Source organism: Canis lupus, chromosome 21, assembly GCF_048164855.1.
Source record: "Canis lupus baileyi chromosome 21, mCanLup2.hap1, whole genome shotgun sequence".
Classification (NCBI taxonomy): domain Eukaryota; kingdom Metazoa; phylum Chordata; class Mammalia; order Carnivora; family Canidae; genus Canis; species Canis lupus.
In genome coordinates, this window is record NC_132858.1 from 20,279,557 (window position 1) to 20,299,089 (window position 19,533).

Here is a 19,533-nt window from a genome sequence, read left to right on the forward strand (position 1 = left end):
TCTATGATTTTTAAAAAAGATTTATTTATTTAGGGCAGGCTGGGGGGCTCAGCGGTTTAGCGCCGCCTTTGGCCCAGGGCCTGATCCTTGGGACCTGGGATCGAGTCCCACGTCGGGCTCTCTGCTTCGGGAGCCTGCTTCTCCCTCTGCCTGTGTCTCTGCCTCTCTCTCTCTCTCTCTGTGTCTCTCATGAATGAATAAATAAAATCTTAAAAAATAAAGATTTATTTATTTGAGAGACACACACAGAGAGAGAGAGAGAGAGAGAGAGCATGAGTGAGCATGAACAGGGGGAAGGGCAGAGAGAGAATCTTCAGCGGAAACCAAGATGGGGCTCAAACTCATGACCCATGAGACCGTGACCCTATCCAAAACCAAGACTTGGATGCTTAACCAACTAATCTAGGTGCCCTGAGATATTGCCTTTCCTTTAAACAAAAGTGTGACCATATTAAATATATAGTTTATATACAGTTGTGTTCACTGAATGAGAATATTTTTATGTTATTAAATATTTGTTGAGAACATAATTTTTAATTTTTTAAAATATCTTATAGATAGTTGCTCCAAATACTTCCTGTTGTAAATAAAGCTGTGGTTTTCTTTTTTTTTTTTTTAAACGTTTTTTAAATTTATTTATGATAGTCATACAGAGAGAGAGAGAGGCAGAGACACAACAGGCAGAGGGAGAAGCAGGCTCCATGCACCGGGAGGATGTGGGATTTGATCCCGGGTCTCCAGGATCGTGCCCTGGGCCAAAGGCAGGCGCCAAACCGCTGCGCCACCCAGGGATCCAAAGCTGTGGTTTTCATATGCACCTTTGACCTTACCACAGAAAAGTTCCTAAACTAAAAAAAGTTTTAGAAGTTAAATTCCCAGATCAAAGTGTATGAACAATTTTAAGGCTGCTCATGTATATTTCCAATTTGGATTTCTTTTTTACAAATGTACAAATTTCGCTGGGTGGCTCAGTGGTTTAGTGCCTGCCTTAGGCCCAGGGCTGATCCTTGATTCAGGATCAAGTCCCACATCAGGCTCCCTGCATGGAGCCTGCTTCTCCCTCTGCCTATGTCTCTGCCTCTCTCTCTCTCTCTCTCTCTCTCTCCCTGTGTCTCTCATGAGTGAATAAATAAATAAAATCTTAAAAAAAAAAAAGTACCAATTTCTAAAGCTACCAGAAAATAGTATACGGACACTTATCTAATAGTATTCATTACTAGAATAAAATATTATCTCTTAACCTGACCAATTTTATAGTTATTTTCTAACTGGTAGTGAAAATTTAATTTTTAAAACTATCATTATTTAAATTTTTAATTATATTAATACTCAAGGAGGAACATTAAGGGCTAATCAGAGATTTTTATTGACTTTATTTTACTCAGAAACCATTCTATTAAAAGAATTCCTAAAATATGGAATATATATGTTAAACTTCTAGATATTTTAAAGATAACTGAGTTCAAAATATCTAATTAGCCCAAAAGCCCCTTTCCCATATACTTATGAGAACATACCCAATTATCTTGAAAAAGGCAATTAAAATTACTATTAATAATCTTAATACTAGGACATGTTATAATTCATTTGATAATTACATTTCCCACAAAGATACTGTCAACATAAACTGTGAAACTGCAGATCCATCCTGTTTACAAGTATCAGAGACAATATGCTCACTATTCTGTTGTACTTAAATGTTGTATTGCAGTTTTTCTTAACAGGTAATACGTGACATGAAACATGTCTGATTTTATGCTTCATAACTTCCATTCTGATGTTTAACATTAAGAAAATATATTTATGTATCACACATGTCAAAAAATAATTTAAATAAACTAAGAAAAATAATAATCATGCCTTTCATTTCACATGCAAAATATGAATCTTTTATTCATAGATATCAAAGAACCATCTGCAATCAGAAATGCAAGCCATTTATATTTTCTGATTTGTGTAGGTAATGTTAAATATCTAAGTTCTTATTTTAGATTTTCAGAAATTTGTTATGAATCAAAATATTAAGTCATAAAAATAAGAAAAATCAAGAGATTACCTTTTAAGATTGACACACAAGTTTTAAAAATTATTTCTATTGTTTATTCTATTTTAATAACAAGTAAAAAATGTAATTATTTTGATTTTAAAAACATATACCAGAAAAGGTGCCAGGCTGAAGTTTACATTATTTATTGCTATTTTTCTTCAAAAATATGCATTAGAATAAATATTTTTCTAAGCTTCAAAATAAATACAGTACATGGTTCTGGCGTATTTATTTTTTTTTGAAAAGGTGCTCTGAATCTTAGACAACATAAATACTAGGCAGTGTGGTGGTTGCCATAGTAACAAATAAATAGGAGCATAAAAATACATTCCACTTTTCAAATGTATACACTTTTTTCATAAATATTCATATTTTATAGGTAAAAGATTATTCAACTCTTGCCTTACCTTCCCTTTTAGAGAGAGAAACATCTAATTCTTTAGAAATTAGAAATAAAAAAATTATCATGTAGCAATAGAGCAGGTTCAAAAAAGTTTTAAAATGCTATATGGGAAATCTTAAGGATGTTTATGTCAATTTTCCAAAATGAAGGCAGGAGAAAAAACTGCTTTCATTTTATATTACTTTAATAGTCAGGTCTTTGGGTAAGGATGAAATTGCATAAACTTCTTTTCCTCCCAAGCATGAAATTCCCCTTTATTTTGCATAAGTTTATTATTCACATGCATTAAATGTAGCACTTGACCATGGAAGGCTGAAAGCTTTGTTGATCAGAAAGAAGTCCAAGAAATTTAATACAAACCCATGAGCTACTACTTGAATAAATGATCTGAAAATTTTTATGCCAATGTGCTAAACTGGAATTCAAAGAGTTGCTTCTTTTCTCCTCCTCTTTCATTAAAACACAATCTTCTTGTTTACAGATAGCCTAGTAGTCACAAAAAGTATATTGATAAAATGTTGTGAGTTTTATACTTATAGCCAACGAGGATTTATTATACATTTTAAAGGACTGGAGAGGGGCAGCGTGATAAGTCATGACGTCAAGTTTGAAATCTTTTGAAAAGTACTGACGTAAGCCACCAAAACAGAACAGGAAGACTGCTTAACTATTACTGGGAAACAAATCCTTCAAGTACAATTACATTCATTTGGACTTCTAATTTGTTCCAATAACAACTATCATATAACATTCTCCTAGAGTGAGAATTCAGAATTTTAAAAGATCGCCATCTAGGCAGAGTGCCAAATAAGAGGTGACAAAGCAGTGCTGTGGGGCTTCTCTTGTGCGAACTCCTTGATGGAGAAGCCATGTATGGTACTGGCTGAGGACTGACTGAACCAGCCTGTAAGAGGAGCAACATTCATCAAACATACATATGATCCTACCCACTTTTATTGAGGAGAAATCAAGTTTTTTTCCTTGAGGAGATAGTAAATTTAAAGTTTAAGAAGTCCAAAAAATGAATTAAGATATTAGTCAAATATTTATGAGTATTGGAATAAAATAAATTATACAGATGGATGTGACTAGTGCAAAGAAAAAAAAATCATCATCTTGTCATTCCTCTTTCTTCTCAATCTTTTAAAAAGATTTTATTTATTTATTCATGAGAGACAGAGACACACACACACACAGAGAGAGAGAGAGAGAGAGAGAGAGAGGGAGAGGCAGAGACACAGGCAGAGGGAGAAGCAGGCTCCATGCAGGGAGACTCGACGTGGGACTCGATCCCGGGGCTGGATCTCAAGGCTCCAGGATCACACCCTGGGCTGAAGGCGGCGCTAAACTGCTGAGCCACCCGGGCTGCCCTCCTCTCAATCTTTTAAACTGTGTCCCACTCCTTGTACTATCCTAAAGTAGTGGGCAAATATCCCTGGAGACTGGGAAAGGGAAAACATACCTATCTTTAAAACAAGGGGAAAATGAGTTGGCAATTAGACAGCTTAGTTTAACCTGGAAACATGCAAAAACAAATTAAACAATCAATTAGTAACACCTAGAAGGGCATAAAATACTGGAAAACAACCAGTATAGTATCTCAAAAGCAAATATGCCAAATGGACTTAATATCTTTTTTCTGATAGAATGACAGGTCAAATTATTAAGAAGCGAATTGTGTAGTCTATTTCAGGGTTGTAAGCCTTTTTATTCTATTCTCTAATTCGAGATAAGCAAAAATGATTAAGAAGAAAAGAATGTAAAAACTGTCTTCATTGCTAAACCAATGGCTATTTCCTCTCTCTTGAGGATCTGTTTCATAAAAGTCTTTATTGATGACTAGTCATTTCTTTTTTTTTTTTTTTAAGATTATTCATGAGAGACATAGACACAGAGAGACACAGGCAGAAGGAGAAGCAGGATTCCTGCAGGGACCCCGATGCGGAACTTGATCCCAGGACCCCAGGATCACAACCTGAGCAAAAGGCAGATGCTCAACCACTGAGCCACCACCCAGGTGTCCTGATGACTAGTCATTTCTTGACCACCTTTTTATTTAGCTCCCCCACATAAATCCCTAAGATGTCTCAAAATTTGAAGGTTTATTTCCTTAATTTTCTTCCAATTTGTTGATCCTTCTTTTTCCTAGAGATCTTAAATGACATGTTGCTTCAGGTAAGTGATGCTGCATTAGGACATGATGCAAGCCCATTTTAGGTAGAAGCTTTGAAAGGGAAAGAAAGAATGCTTTGTGAATGACATTAGAAGGATTTTCTATGACTAGAAAAAGTGATAAGTAATGGAATGGTAGTAAATAGAAGTGCTCATAAAAACACTCAAAACTTTAATAATGTGAAGAATAGCTGTTATTTGGTTAGAAGAGGGAGATATGTAAAGACTTCCAAGTGTGTAGAGTCAAGAAATGAATCCAGTTTTCAAGGAGAGAAGTCTTTGTGACATATGATCAACCAACTAATTACACAACAGAGTCAGAAGCATAACTATGGTGGAAAGAGGCACCAGTTGAAAAACGAAGTAAAAAATCTGGTCTCTATTACAGAATCAGACAAGAGCCAACTGCTATGTTGAACCAGCCTGCCTATGGTACCAGAAGAATTATTGTTCCTCGTTATGTAACTAATATCCTTCTTTTCCCAGCTTCTGTTACTATTTAAGTTTATATACCTTAGGAAGAAAAAAATTTGATCTCTGAATTTTGTTCGACTTTAACTCTTTTTCAACCCTAAATACTATGTAAACAAGCAATCAGAGATGCTGCCAAGCTAGAGAGGGAAGAGTGTACCTTGCATATTATCTATGCAGGGTAATCAAGAAGGAAATGGGTAGAAGGCTTGGTGGCTCAGTTGGTTGAGAATCCAACTCCTGATTTTGGCTTAGACCAGCTGTTGGGATGCTGGGATTGAGCCCCACCTCAGGCTCAGTGGGGAGTCAGTGAGGATTCTCTCCCTCTCTGTCTGCCTCTCCCCGCTAAAATAAATAAATAAATCTTTAAAAAAAAAAAAAAGGAAGGAAACGGGGGCAAGTAACAACTCCAACCTTCCTCTCTTATATTCTTGCAACACAAAGCAGTCATGTCCTTCTTTCCCAATCTCAACTTACAACATTCCAGATAAAATTGACTTCAGTTTATTAGTAACAAATACTAAGAACAGGGAGGAATACTTATATTTACCAAGCCAGGACTGTAATCAATAATTTATTTTGGGCAACCTGGGTTGCTCAGCGGCTTAGCACTGCCTTTAGCCCAGGACGTGATCCTGTAGTCCCAGGATTGAGTCCCACATCAGACTCCCTGCATGGACCCTGCTTCTCCCTCTGCCTGTATCTGCCTGTCTCTCTCTCTCTCTCTCTCTCTCTCTCATAACTAAAATCTTTAAAAACTTTATTTTAATAGCTGAAAAAAATAATCGTGCAGATTCAGAAAATATAAAGGCAGGGCACTGGAATGGAAAGACCTCTGGAACTAAGCCAAGAAATTCTGGAGCTGTGATCTTAGTTTTGGGCCAGATGTTGGGTAATTCCTAAACCTTCTTGGGCTCATTTTCTTTAAGAAAAGACAAGGAAGAATGATAGTACAGGCAAACTCTAAAGTTCTTCTATCTGTAAAGTAAAAGCCATTTAGTAGAAGATCTTTCATATAGAGGAGTTAAGGCAGTATGAAAGAAAATGCAAAAGATGTGGACTCACCTTATTTGAGTTTGAATATTGCCTCTGTCCCTCTTAAGACTTATTTCCTTATTATATGACAATAGTATCTGCCCTATCTACCTTACAGAATTGTTGCACAGATCAAATGAGGAAATACATGACGTATGAAAGTGCTTATTATTTATAAACATTAGTCCTCATTTTTGTATTTAGTTCTGCATCCTGCACTAGGAAAGAAACTTTAGACAAAGTAGCATGTGTTCCAGGGACTCCTTGTTATCAGAGAAAATGCAGCATTTATAATTTATAATTTAGGAGTATCTGTTTCCTCAGCTGTTTATTTGCTAAGAGTGTCACAGGGGTACAGCCCAGGTTCCTAGGAACTCAGTTATCATTGGAAAAATATGTAAGGTTTCTAAACCAACTCAAAGTGGAGACTTTGGCTCATGTCAAGTAGCTATGTTGGTTGGTGGTATGTTAGAAGTAGAACAAGAGGGGGGAAAAGTAGAAAGAGAAAAAGGAGAATTGGCTGTGCTGTAGAAGGAATAAACTTCAAGTCTAACTAACACTAAGACAAGGAATATGAGCAGAAAGGAGTTGAGGACACTGTGTATCACCAGTCTGATTCTGTAAAGTGTGCTAGTTGGACCTGCCTTATAGATGAAGGAGGTCCTAGTAGACAAAATAAACAGGGAGGTCATCAGACATAAAGAAGAACACATTTGGAAAGCTTAGCCAGTGAAAATATTAAATTTGGCTACTAAATGCAAGGATCTTAACCTTTTTTTTTTTTTTTTTTTTTACTGATAATTTGCTTTTATCATTATCCTATCTGAATTTTCACTGAGTAAATATGTGTTAAATTTCAGATGGCTCTCAACTTTTCAGAACATAAAAAGTTCATCTGTGAAAGCCTGGCACATCTACCTGATATATATAAAATTGAAATAAAATATAAATAATCAGAGGCACCTGGGTGGCTCAGTGGTTGTGGGTCTGCCTTTGACTCAGGTTGTGATCCCAGAGTCCTGGGATTGAGTCCTACATCAGGTTCCCTGCAGGGAGCCTGCTTCTCCCTCAGCCTATGTCTCTGCGTCTCTCTGTGTCTCTCATGAATAAATAAAAATCTTAAATATATATATATATTTATATTTATATATAAATATATATAATCAAATATAAAATCAGGAGAATGATTTCTAAGATTCATGTAAAAATTCATTTTAATTGATTTATAATCACATTATCATATAGATTATGGTCTTCATAAATAAAGGTGAACCCAGGATGGCATGCCTCTCTAAGAGATTGTATACCATGGAGCAAACCACAGCAAAAAGGTAAAAAAGGACTAAAGCAAGGCAGAGTCTCATTAGTGCAATGAAATTCAATTCCATTCATTGAGTATGTATTGATAACCAACTAATGCCTATGATTAGAGAGATATCAAAATATAAATTAATTCACTTTGGTAAAGTTAATCCAAATTTCTAATGATTTCACATGCTGTAAGCTTGCCAATTCTCCCTGTACTAAAGATTATTATGTAGTTTCTGAATCTTTGCGCCAAAAGTCCAAGGCTGGGACCCAGGTAACAATAGCACCTGAGTCCTAACAACAGCTGAAGTAAGACACTGGGGAAACAGCATATACCATGGACTGGGACCAAAACAAATTGTTACAGAGAACCTAGAAAAATCTTCTTTTACATCTTGTTACACCTTCTTATCTTACCTCTTTCACAGGATTACCTGACTTTACCTTTCTAAAGGTAATAGTATATCTTTCTCTGTATTGATATATCTGAATATTATATGTATACGTATATCAACAAATTCACTATCTCATTTTTTAAAGATATTATTTTTAAGTAATCTCTACAACCAACGCGGGGCTCAAACTCACAACCCTGAGATCAATAGTCACATGCTATACCAACTGAGCCAGCCAGGTGCCCCCACCAACTCATTTTTTAAGTTAGATTTTTAAAATGCTGAATTTAAATAATATATGTATATTGTGCTATGGAATAATTTTTCCTTTTATTGTACTGAAATAAGAAAAGTGATTTATATTATCTCAAATTAAAATAAAAACTAAAATTTAAGTTAATATTCATAGAGACTAACATTTCAGATCAGGGTTTATACTACAGACAAAGACAAAAATCATACAGTCTTTCAAATTAATATATCTGACTGTCTTTCTCTAATGCTCCTGCTTCACCTGCAGCACATCAGACAAGGTAATAATTTATGATAATCATATGAAAATATACAATTAATATTCATCACCTCTCATTCCTCATCACTTTAGATGATCAGTAATGCAGAGTGAAAATGCTGTCAGATTTCTAATTGCTTTGTAATGGGCTTGAAACAGGGAAATCATTAAAGGCAAACAATCTGTCATTTGTCTGTTACTTTATCTATCACACAAAAAAACTCATTAAAGAAATTGCTAATGAACTACAAAAGACTATACTCATGGTGCTTCTACAGTAGATTAACATGTATTAGTATGAATTGCTTAAAATATTTTAAAAATATGGTATTTTGTGGAAATTCATCAGAAAACATCTATTCTTCAGTATATTTTTTAAGCCGTGTGGTTTCATTATTTTGGCATCTAATCCATCATTGCAGAAATCCCTTTAGCATATAAGATTTGTTTTTCATCAGTCTCTAAATAATTCAACTGAAAGGTTGCAAGAAGAAGCTGAAATGCTAAATGTGTTTATTATTAGTAAACTGAGACAAATAAAAAAATAGTACTATAGGAACCCTAATGCTAAGTAAAGAATATCTCAAAATTTTATTTTTACCCTGATATTTCCATGGATTTTGAACTGAAGTTGCAATGTTTCATTCATTTTAATGCTATCATTATAGAAAAATATATATTCAACTATTAAAATAGACTCTAACATTATTAAACTCTGCATATTAACAAATTTGGAATTTTGAATATATTAATACTAAAATGTTTCATAATATTATATCATATAATTTCAGAAGGGAAAAAATCATTTCTTTAAATGATCACATCAAATTTTATCTTTATTAATGATACCTTTGTATATGAGATACTTAGTACTAAAAGAATCTGTAATAATGACACTAATCTAGTTTTCAAAATAAAGAGGCATATAAACAAAAAATCTAATAATGTTTTGTTGGTTATACAGTCCAGTTGAATTTTATTTTTGAAAAAAAAAATCAGTGATCATGTTTCTCATTATGCCAATGTTGAACTAAAACATGAATTTATTTCCTACAACAAAACATAAGAATCTTAGTAATAAAGTCAAACTTTAAAAAATATATAGACCTATTCATAGCTATTGGAATATACACAAATTTAAAAACCTAAGTGCAATGGCATGTTTAGCTGGGTGCCATGGTTGAATATAGGAGTTAATTCCAAGCTAACTTCCTAAGGTTCCATAACACTCTGGAAACATCTTCATTATACTCTCTAATTGACTTAAACAGACTTCATATCAACTGTTTAACACATTTTAACCCACAAATTAACACCCCTTGATCATTCAGATTAACCTTTCTTCTGTGAGTCAATTACATGACAAAAATAAAATAAACTTAAAATATTCAGTTTTAAAAAACTAAAATCGAGAAGAATGCTTTTAAAAAAGAATATAAATGCATATTACTACATTGTTGAAACAGATCATCACTAGGTTGCAAATTTCAAGGGAATTGGAAAGCTCACAGAAAAGCCAGAGTGGTCATAAGAACAAAGAGAAAGAGGTAAAGAAGTGAATAAGGGAAATAAGTTTATTAATTATGATTACTAAGGAGAAGCAAAAGATGGATTATAGACGGTATCTTTAATCGGTTCATGGAATGATTAAAACATAGATGTGAAGAAAGTAATAAGACAGGAAGAAAAATTTCAGGTAAGATAAAGACCTCTAAAAGGTCTGAAATAAGGCTGAAAAAACATGGACACAATTTGAAGTTAAAGAACAAGAAAAACACAGCAACAGGTGTGCTGTCAGCAAAAGTATTTACCTCTTTGTCTCCCTTGTTTAGTGCATTGCTTTGCTCAAACTCAATAAATAGTCACTGATAATTACTTCTGAAAAGACAAAAAGAAAGAATAGATCAAGTGAAGACAACAAGTGAGGGGGAAAATGTAAAAATGAAAAACCATTTCTAAAAGACGAGGTATTTAATAGGGCCGATTCTCAATACCGTGTAAAGCTTTATGATGATATGCCAAGAAAAAGAAAAAGTTTCTCCATTTTTAACCATCCCTTCCTTTCCATTAACACTAAGTATTTAAAACTAAATACTTCCATGCGTTACTCTGTATCAGCCTCATTTTGAGTCCAGGATTTCGGTCATTTAGGTCATCTGCCTTATAAATTAATAATTGTCACAGCACCTGCATTTCCTCTAGCATAGCACTTCCTACAGTTACTTCAGTTGCTTCTTTGTCTATTTACCCAGATAAACTCTAAGCTTTTACAAAGCTCTAGGCAACTGTTTTGTGTTTCCTGTAACAAATTGTGGGACGTATAGTAGACACTCAATATGTGGTTTATTGATTGAATGAAGAAGTGAATAAAGGCTCTTTCTGTACTTGTGTGTTTATGTGTGTGTTTATTTCACCACTAGCTAATTCTTGATGGTTTTCCTATCTTCTCAGTAGATTTTAATTTGCTGTAGGGGCAACCATCTAATTTCAGAACATAACCATAATATTTTGTGGTACTTAAAAATAAATACAGCTTAGTTCACTGATATGAGAATCCTAAAAACTCAGAGATAAAGAAGATCAAGAAAATTAAAGAAGAGCTGGTAATGAAACCAGTAGAAAGAGCCACATATATATAATCCGAAAATAAAAAAATATACTACACTGTATATATTGCAAATATTATTCATCAATAAGCACAATTTACTATATGATCTCAAATTAAGAATTTATTAATGTAGGTAGATATCAATTGTCTGACAAGTATTAAAGTGATGAATAGAATAAGAATTGATTTATGCTATTACTACAATCAAGGGTCTCAAACTCCTGCTATATAAGGTATCTATATAACAATAATTATATCTATCCACATTTAACTCTACATACAGTACTTGATCAATCATCGTATTTTTTTAATCATCTTATTTTTTGATCAATCATCTTGAAATTAAATATTTAATGTATGCCTACTTTGTTTCTGTTAAATGTTGATGACAGGAATTAGAAGGTTTTTGCCTATGCTTTTAATTCATCTGCAAACTATATAATTCAACAAACATTTGGGTTTGGTGTCATTTTTTCAACTCAATAGTTTGTAGCTTTCATTTGCTCTGTTTGAAAATTCCTAAAATATAGCTATGAATTCTTAATGTTCTAATAGTCAAAACTCAGCAGTAAATATTTCACTAATAATAATAATAATAATAATAATAATAATAACAACGACGACGACAAAAGCTAATCTTTCCTGAGTACTTAGTACTTTTAGGCGCTATTATCTCATTGAATCCTCACAACAAACCTAGAGGGAGACACTATTATTATTCATATTTTACAGAGAAAGAAACCAAGGCACAGAGTAGTTAACTTAAAATGTTCATATATAACCAGTAAGAGACAGAGTCTAGATTCAAACCTATTCAGTCCAAATTTAGACTTCATGCTCTTTTTATTTTTTCTAAAGTAGGCTCCACACCCAGTGTGGAGCCCAACAGAAGGCTCCTACCCACAGCCCTGAGATCAAGACCTGAGCTGAGATCAAGAGTTGGATGCTTAACTCACTGAGCCACCCAGGTGTGCCTAGACCTCAGGCTCTTAACCATTATGCTAACATAGTTTATATATTATTTTTACATAAAATAGATAAATTATCTTCTTAAAATAAGGTATAAGCAAAGAGAACAACCTGAACAAAATTATGAAGTACCAAGAAAAGATTCCATTGTTTAAATGTTTCATGTATGGAAGCAATAGGCGATGAAGCTGGAAAACTAAGGATTATATTTTGGGAGGTAAAGGAATACCAGGTTAAGGAGTCAGGACTTTATCCTCTATTTGATTTATTTACTTATTTTTTGAAGTAAGTTTTACACCCAAGGTGCGGCTTGAACTCAATGACCCTGAAATGAAGAGTTACATGCTTTACTGATTAAGCCAGGTAGGCACCCCAAGACATTATCCTTTAGACCTGGCCTGTTCAATACAGCAATCACTAGTTAAATGTGGCTATTAAGCACTTAACATGTGGCAAGTCCAAATTGAAATGTGCTATACAGATAAAATATACAGCAGTCTTTAAAGACCTGTATGAAGAAACAATGTAAAATGCTTCATTAATAATTCCTACATTGATTATATTTTGAAATAATCATACACAGAGTATATTGGGTTAAATAAAATATATTATTAAAATTCATTTCACCTGTTGCTTTTTTCTTTCTTAATGTGGCTACTGGGAAATCTAAAATCATATATGTGGTTTGCATTTGTGGCTTCCTTCATATGTCTATTGGGTAATAATGCTCTAGAAAATGAAACGTGAAGACAAATGAGCAGGGATTCATGTAAAAATGTTTTAAGAAGTTTATTCTGGGATCCCTGGGTGGCGCAGCGGTTTGGCTCCTGCCTTTGGCCCCAGGGCGCGATCCTGGAGACCCAGGATCGAATCCCACATCGGGCTCCCGGTGCATGGAGCCTGCTTCTCCCTCTGCCTGTGTCTCTGCCTCTCTCTCTCACTGTGTGCCTATCATAAATTAAAAAAATAAAATTTAAAAAAAAAAAAAAAAAAAAAAGAAGTTTATTCTGAAAAAAAAAAAAAGAAGTTTATTCTGAAAAAAAAAAGAAGTTTATTCTGGTATAAATAAATTCAGACTGTAAGACAACTGATCTGGTTTTTCAATAAACCCATGTCAGGAAAAGAGAAAACAAAACTAAGATAGTAGCGATGTGGGACTGCTATAGCTTAAGAGATTCTTTTTTTAAGATTTTATTTATTTATCCATGAAATACAGAGAGAGAGAGAGAGAGAGAGGCAGAGACACAGAAGGAGAGGCACGCTCTGTGCAGGGAGCCTGGTGCAGAACCCAATCCCAGGACTCCAGGATCAGGCCCTGGGCTGAAGGCAGGCGCCAAACCACTGAGCCACCCAGGGATCCCCCAGCTTTAGAGATTCTTAAGAGACAGAAAGATTGGGACGCCTGGGTGGCTCAGTGGTTTGAGTGTCTGCCTTCGCCTCAGGTCCTGATCCTGGGATCTGAGATCCGGTACCGCACTGGGCTCCCTGCATGGAGCCTGCTTCTCCTGCTGCCTGTGTCTCTGTGTCTCTCATGAATGAATAAATAAAATCTTTAAAAAAAGAGAGAACAATCAAATGCAACACGATTCAAGCAAATTAGCTATAAAAAGACATAAAAAGACATATCTGAGACAACTAAGGAAATATAAATAAAGACTAGTTATTGGATGCCATCAATGAATTATTGGTCATTACAGCGGAATAATGACATTATGGAGATGAAAGAAAAAGTTGTAAACTAAAGTATGCTTTAGCAATGGGACCTAAAGGATGTCAAGATGAAATGACAGAAACAACACTTGGTAATTGTTGGGGGAAAAACGTGTACTTCTTACTATCTAAACCTAAATAAATAAATACAGCACACAAATATAAAAAATGAGTTGAGAAAACTGAGGTGGGGATCCCTGGGTGGCTCAGCGGTTGAGCACCTGCCTTCAGCTCAGGGTGTGATCTTGGAGTCCTGAGATTGAATCCTGCATTGGGCTCCCTGCAGGGAGCCTGCTTCTCCCTCGGCCTGTGTCTCTGCCTCTCTGTGTGTCTCTCATAAATAAACAAACAAATAAATAAAATCTTAAAAAAATAAAAAAAGAGAAAGCTGAGGTGCTGTGATCAGACTTTTCAGAATTTGGCTTAAAGAAGGAATAAAAGAGGAAATCCAATACCCCAAGGGATCATAAATGAAAGTAGTGTGCTCCTGCTGTAAAAACTGGAGGCTCTGAGCATCACTATACAAGGAAAGACTAAGCAGTGGAAAGGGGGGTTGTCTGAGGGCTGAAAAGTTCAAGAAGGCATCATTCTGTATAGGAAGGTATTCAGAACAACACTTGATTCAGTCACTTAATGTATTTCCTTAGGGCCACGCAGAAGGTATGTTGGAACCAGGACTAAAATCAGATCCTCTGACTTACCATAATGCTCTTTGTGCCTGATTTTAAAAATGACAAAATCCTATGGAGAATCCAATTAATACCTTTTTTTTTAAAAAAGATTTTTATTTATTCAATCATGAGAGACAGAGAGAGAGAGAGAGAGAGAGAGAGAGGCAGGGACACAGGCAGAGGGAGAAGCAGGCTCCATGCAGGGAGCCCGTCGTGGGACTCCCGGGTCTCCAAGGTCACGCCCTGGGCTGAAGGCGGCGCTAAACCGCTGAGCACCCCGGGGCTGCCCCAATTTATACTTTCTGCTTTTGATTTTCTAACTTTCATATGTCACTCAGTTCTTTTTTATGGCCTCCTTAAATAATTGGCCACAGTAAAATATTTAATGTACTTCGGCCGATCTTGATGGCTTCTCAAACGGAGATTTGGCAGAAGAAAGCTAAGAAGGAAGGAAAGCAAATGCAAGCAGTAATAACAACAGAACTACCTACTCAGCTATTAGAAATGACAAATACCCACCATTTGCTTCAACGTGGATGGAACTGGAGGGTATTATGCTGAGTGAAGTAAGTCAATTGGAGAAGGACAAACATTATATGTTCTCATTCATTTGGGGAATATAAATAATAGTGAAAGGGAAAATAAGGGAAGGGAGAAGAAATGTGTGGGAAATATCAGAAAGGGAGACAGAACATAAAGACTGCTAACTCTGGGAAACGAACTAGGGGTGGTAGAAGGGGAGGAGGGCAGGGGGTGGGAGTGAATGGGTGACGGGCACTGGGTGTTATTCTGTATGTTAGTAAATTGAACACCAATAAAAAAAAAAAAAAAAAAAAAAAAAAAAAAAAAACAGAACTACCTTCGCATCTCCAAGTGAAATTTAAATCATGGTGGCGAAGTGCAAGATGCAGTCTCACCTCTGGGTGCAAGGCAAGGAAGAGAGGTCAATGCGAGGCAAGCAGTATGGAAAGGAGACAAAAAAAGGGAACAACAGAAGGAAAGGGAGAGGCAGGCAGGAAAAAAACTAACCAAAAAACAAACAAACAAACAAAAAACAAACAACCCCCCCCCCCCCAAAAAAAAAACACACAAACAAACCTAACAGCGCACATTTGCAGGGCCGGAAACTGCCTCAAAGCAGAGTGGTTTATGCTTTTTCCGTAAGCGTGAAGGACAGCGTGCCTTCCCTGGTAGGACGCACACTTACTAAGAGTCCTGTTTGGCTGCTGTACGATGAGCTGTTTGGCGTTGATCCTTGGTCGGCTTCATCTGTGAAATGGGAACATTATTAACACCCGCCTTTCTAGCTTCACTGGGTTGAAGTGAAAGAGTGAAGTAGTATTAAGAGACTCTGAGAAGTTACGGGTTGCTAGGATCATCTACAAGAAACAATGAAGTTGGGCATCTTTTCCAGAAAAAAAAAAAAAAAACACGAAAAACAAACAAACAAAACCAAACTTCAATTGGTATAGGTTTTCTCATTTTCGAGAGAGAACATTCTAAGGGAAGTGTAGAGACAAGGGAGGAATTGGGTCTCCCCATCCTTCGCATCCCTCCCATCCCCCTTTCTCCCCACTCTTCCCCCCCCCCCCCCTCGTCGGAGGACCGTCAACAACCACAGGGGGAGACCAGCGCTGGGGAAGGTAAGCCGAGGAAGCCCGGGGTGGGGGTGTTTGTGTGTGGGGGGGCGAGGAGCTCGCTGAGGGAGAGGAGAGGCGCCACCGTCGCGGGGCCGGGGCAAGAGGGAGTTAGAATGAGGAGAAAGACACCTTTTTCCGCGGCTCGGACACTTACAGCCAGCAACTCCTTGCAAGCGGAGTCTGGTTACCATAGCGACGGCGTCCCGGAGGGCGGAGCGCCCCGTGCGTTCGGTGCCTCGGCCACAAGGGCTCGACTAGAAACGTGGTCACGTCAGGGCAGTGACTTCCGGCGGAAGGGGAAGCCGGTTCCGGGTGCCGGCCGCCTGCGGGCGAGGAGTGGGTGTGATAAGGACTTTCGGAAGTTTGGTAAGTTTGGTATCGAGGACAGTCGGGAGAAGGTATAGCCGCCTGTGGCTGGGCCGTACCGCCGGGATGAACACGGTGGGTTCCCAAGTCCCCGTTTTGAGCCCCCGCATCCGGCCTCTTGAAGTTCACGGCTGTGGGAAGAGGCGGCCTGGTTTCTGGGCCCCTGGCGAAGTCTCTTGGCAGGTGTGGAGCCTGGAGCATCCTCCCGTGAGCACTTGGGGGAGCTCCCTGCGAGCCCCGGGAGCCGCGGGACTCCTGCCTACCTGCCCAGCCGCCTGCCTCTGTCCCTAATCTTCTAAGGTAATCTGGAAGAAATGTGGACTGGAAGGACGAAGGCGGGATGCTCCCAAATTCACTTGCATTCTTTGCTGTCTTGTTTTTGTTGTTGTTGTTGTTGTTTTTTGCTGTCTTGTTTTTGCTTCAAATATATATATATAAAATATGTAAATATATATATTTGAGGCAGATATATATAAATATATATTTGAGGCAAATATATATAAATACATAAATATATATATTTGAGGCAAATATATATATAAATATATATATTTGAGGCAAATACATATATATATGTTTTTATTTTGTAAACGTTTATTAGATTACTCTATGGTGTTTAGTGAGTATGTACTATGTGCGGCTTTTCCCGCGAGACCAGCGGAAATACCTTCTTAGAGGTCACGCCCCGCTCGCTTTCGTTTCTGGAATTCGGTTTTCTTGATGCTGTTGTGATTCATTAATTTAAGGTATAAGCGGGGACGCCCGGGTGGCTTGGCGGTTGAGCATCTGCCTTGGGCTCAGGGCGTGACCCCGGGGTCATGAGATCGAGTCCCACATCTGGCTTCCTGCATGGAGCCTGCTTCTCCCTCTGCCTGTGTCTCCGCCTCTCTCTCTCTCTCTCTCCGCCTCTCTCTCTCTCTGTGTGTGTCTCCCATGAATAAATAAATAAAATATGCAGAGAAAAATTTAAGGAATAAGCGTATATTGTGAAACATGTAACAGATTTGCCATACTTGCCCGTATACTTATACATGAGATTCTTGAGGTGTTTTAAGTGAAAACACATGCTTCATCAGGTTTGCGTTATAATCCTGATTTACTCAACTAAATATTAAAAAATTTACGAAAGTACTTGTTTCTTTGAACCTGCAATCCGTAATGAGTGGTCATCAATATTTCTATTCAGCTGATCTGAGAAGACCCACTTCTTGTTCGATGGATGATGGCATTTGAGCAGATACCAAAAAAGGACTGGTACGGCATTTTGGGGGCAGACCCATCTGCAAGTGTGTCAGATCTAAAACAAAAGTATCAAAAACTCGTATTAATGGTAAGTCTTTTCTTGCAGATCTAAGTCATGAAGGAAAAAGGCTTTTTTGTTGTTGTTTTAATGTGATCAGAAATGTAGGTTCCCATAAAATGAATATATAATAAATATCAAAGCAGAAATTAAGGTATTAGTGTGGTTTAAATGAAAGTTTCAGTAATATTGTAAAAAAAATTTTTTTTTTTAATTTGAGCGGGGAAAACATGGTGGTTTGGAACAGTCATGATGGTTGAGTTAGAATCCTGATTCTAACTAACTGTGGGAACTTGGGACATTTTACTTTCCTATCTATGTGCCTCAGAGAGGATTAAATGAAATAGTCCATGTAAAGTATGTCATAAGCACTGTCAGTACCCAGTGGCCACTAGCTACCTGTGTCTACTGAGCACTTGAAATGTGGCTAGTCTAAAATGGAATTTATTTATTTTATTTTTAAAGATTTTATTTATATAGTCATGAGAGACAGAGAGAGAGGCAGAGACACAGGCAGAGGGAGAAGCAAGCTCCGTGTAGGGAGCCCGGGGCTCCAGGATCACATCCTGGGCTGAAGGCGGCACCAAACTGCTGAGACACCGGGGCTGCCCTAAAATGAAATTTATTACAAACGTAAAATACATTTGGAGACTTAGTACAAAAAGAGAATACAAAATAATCCGAGCTTTATGTTGATTAAATTGAGGTGATAATTGATTAATATTGAGCTGATAACGTTTTGGGTATATTGGCTATTTTGCATATTTGACAGTAAGTATGTGCATACAGTAATAATCAAAATGAATTTAATCTTTTTACTTTTTTATTATTTTATTTTGTTTTTTAAGACTTTTTAAAATTTATTCATTCGTGAGAGACTCAGAGAGAGAGAGAGAGAGAGGCAGAGACACAGACACAGGCAGAGGGAGAAGCAGGCTCCATGCAGGGAGCCTGACTGGGACTCGATCCTCGGTCTCCAGGATCACACCCGGGGCTGAAGGCGGCGCTAAACTGGGCCACTGGGGCTGCCCTATTATTATTACTATTTTTAAAGATTTAATTTATTTATTCATGAGAGACAGAGAGAGAGAGAGAGAGAGAGAGGCAGAAACACAGGCAGAGGGAGAAACAGGCTCCATCCAGGATCACACCCTGGGCTGAAGGCGGAGCTAAACCGCCGAGGACTCCCCCTGCCCCCCAGCTGCCCTGCTTTTTACTTTTTTAACATAGCATATGTGGCTTACGTTATAGTTTGTGTTGTCTTTTTTTTGAATGGTGCCAATTTAGGCCATTTATACAGTTTTACACATGACTGCCATTCTTTGGTGAAATAAGTTATAGTATTTATAAATAAATAGTTTTTTTCTGGGCTGTTACTTTAATTTTTTTCTTTTTTTTCTTTTTTAATTTTTTTCAACCTATATGTTGGTGTTTCTTAAGCCAATGTCAGTACTCTATAGTGGTCTCCAGTTAACTCCGTTTACAAAAGGGGTAGAGGACCATTACTTATATAGCATTAGTTTCTGTAGTTTTTGTCAAATCTATGAGATTTTTGCCAAAATTGTTAGTCTCTGTTGTGAGGGATGCAGAAATTTTACTGGAATGTATTAATATCCCTTTAAGTAATAAGTTGGCTAAATGGTGTTAAGATTTCTTTTGTCTCAGAATTCTTAAGATTTCTCTCAGCAAAGTCGGGTAGACTTGATTGAAATTTTTTTCCTGGTGCTGAATCATCCTTGTGCCACATATGACTACTGGAGAAGTAGACTGGGTCTAGATCATGCAGGCCTTGTAGGCCATGTTGGCCTTTAATTTGGCATCGAGAAGCCATGTACACTTATGTGGTAGCATCAGTCAAACACCAGGGTGAATGAATCATTTTGCATACCCTTTTGTGACATATCAGAGTTACATTTGCTCTAGATCT

The 19,533-nt window shown here is 36.9% G+C and overlaps 2 protein-coding genes across 31 annotated transcripts in view; one reads left to right on the forward strand and one right to left on the reverse strand.

Annotated features, from left to right (window-relative positions):
• Window positions 1-16,192, reverse strand: part of DCDC1 (doublecortin domain containing 1) — a 490,046-nt gene extending 473,854 nt beyond the window's left edge. For 7 of the 22 annotated variants that reach the window (XM_072790960.1, XM_072790959.1, XM_072790970.1 and 4 more), the window contains exons 1-2: window positions 16,095-16,181; window positions 15,508-15,569 (exon numbers count right to left, since the gene is read on the reverse strand). In XM_072790960.1, coding sequence (XP_072647061.1) covers window positions 15,508-15,569; window positions 16,095-16,131 — 99 coding nt within the window. In that variant the 5' untranslated portion in view covers window positions 16,132-16,181. Of the gene's footprint in view, window positions 1-10,153; window positions 10,221-15,398; window positions 15,570-16,069 lie in introns of all 22 variants that reach the window. The other 15 variants (XM_072790979.1, XM_072790974.1, XM_072790977.1 and 12 more) reach the window with 9 other exon arrangements.
• A 2-nt stretch (window positions 16,193-16,194) lies between these two features.
• The window catches only part of DNAJC24 (DnaJ heat shock protein family (Hsp40) member C24), a 96,484-nt gene continuing 93,145 nt past the window's right edge, over window positions 16,195-19,533 (forward strand). For 6 of the 9 annotated variants that reach the window (XR_012013945.1, XR_012013946.1, XM_072791004.1 and 3 more), the window contains exons 1-2: window positions 16,195-16,306; window positions 17,493-17,636. Coding sequence is in view for 6 of the 9 variants with exons in the window: in XM_072791004.1 (XP_072647105.1) it covers window positions 17,526-17,636 (111 nt within the window). In the remaining 3 variants the exon portion in view is untranslated. Of the gene's footprint in view, window positions 16,382-17,492; window positions 17,637-19,533 lie in introns of all 9 variants that reach the window. The other 3 variants (XM_072791002.1, XM_072791007.1, XM_072791005.1) reach the window with 2 other exon arrangements.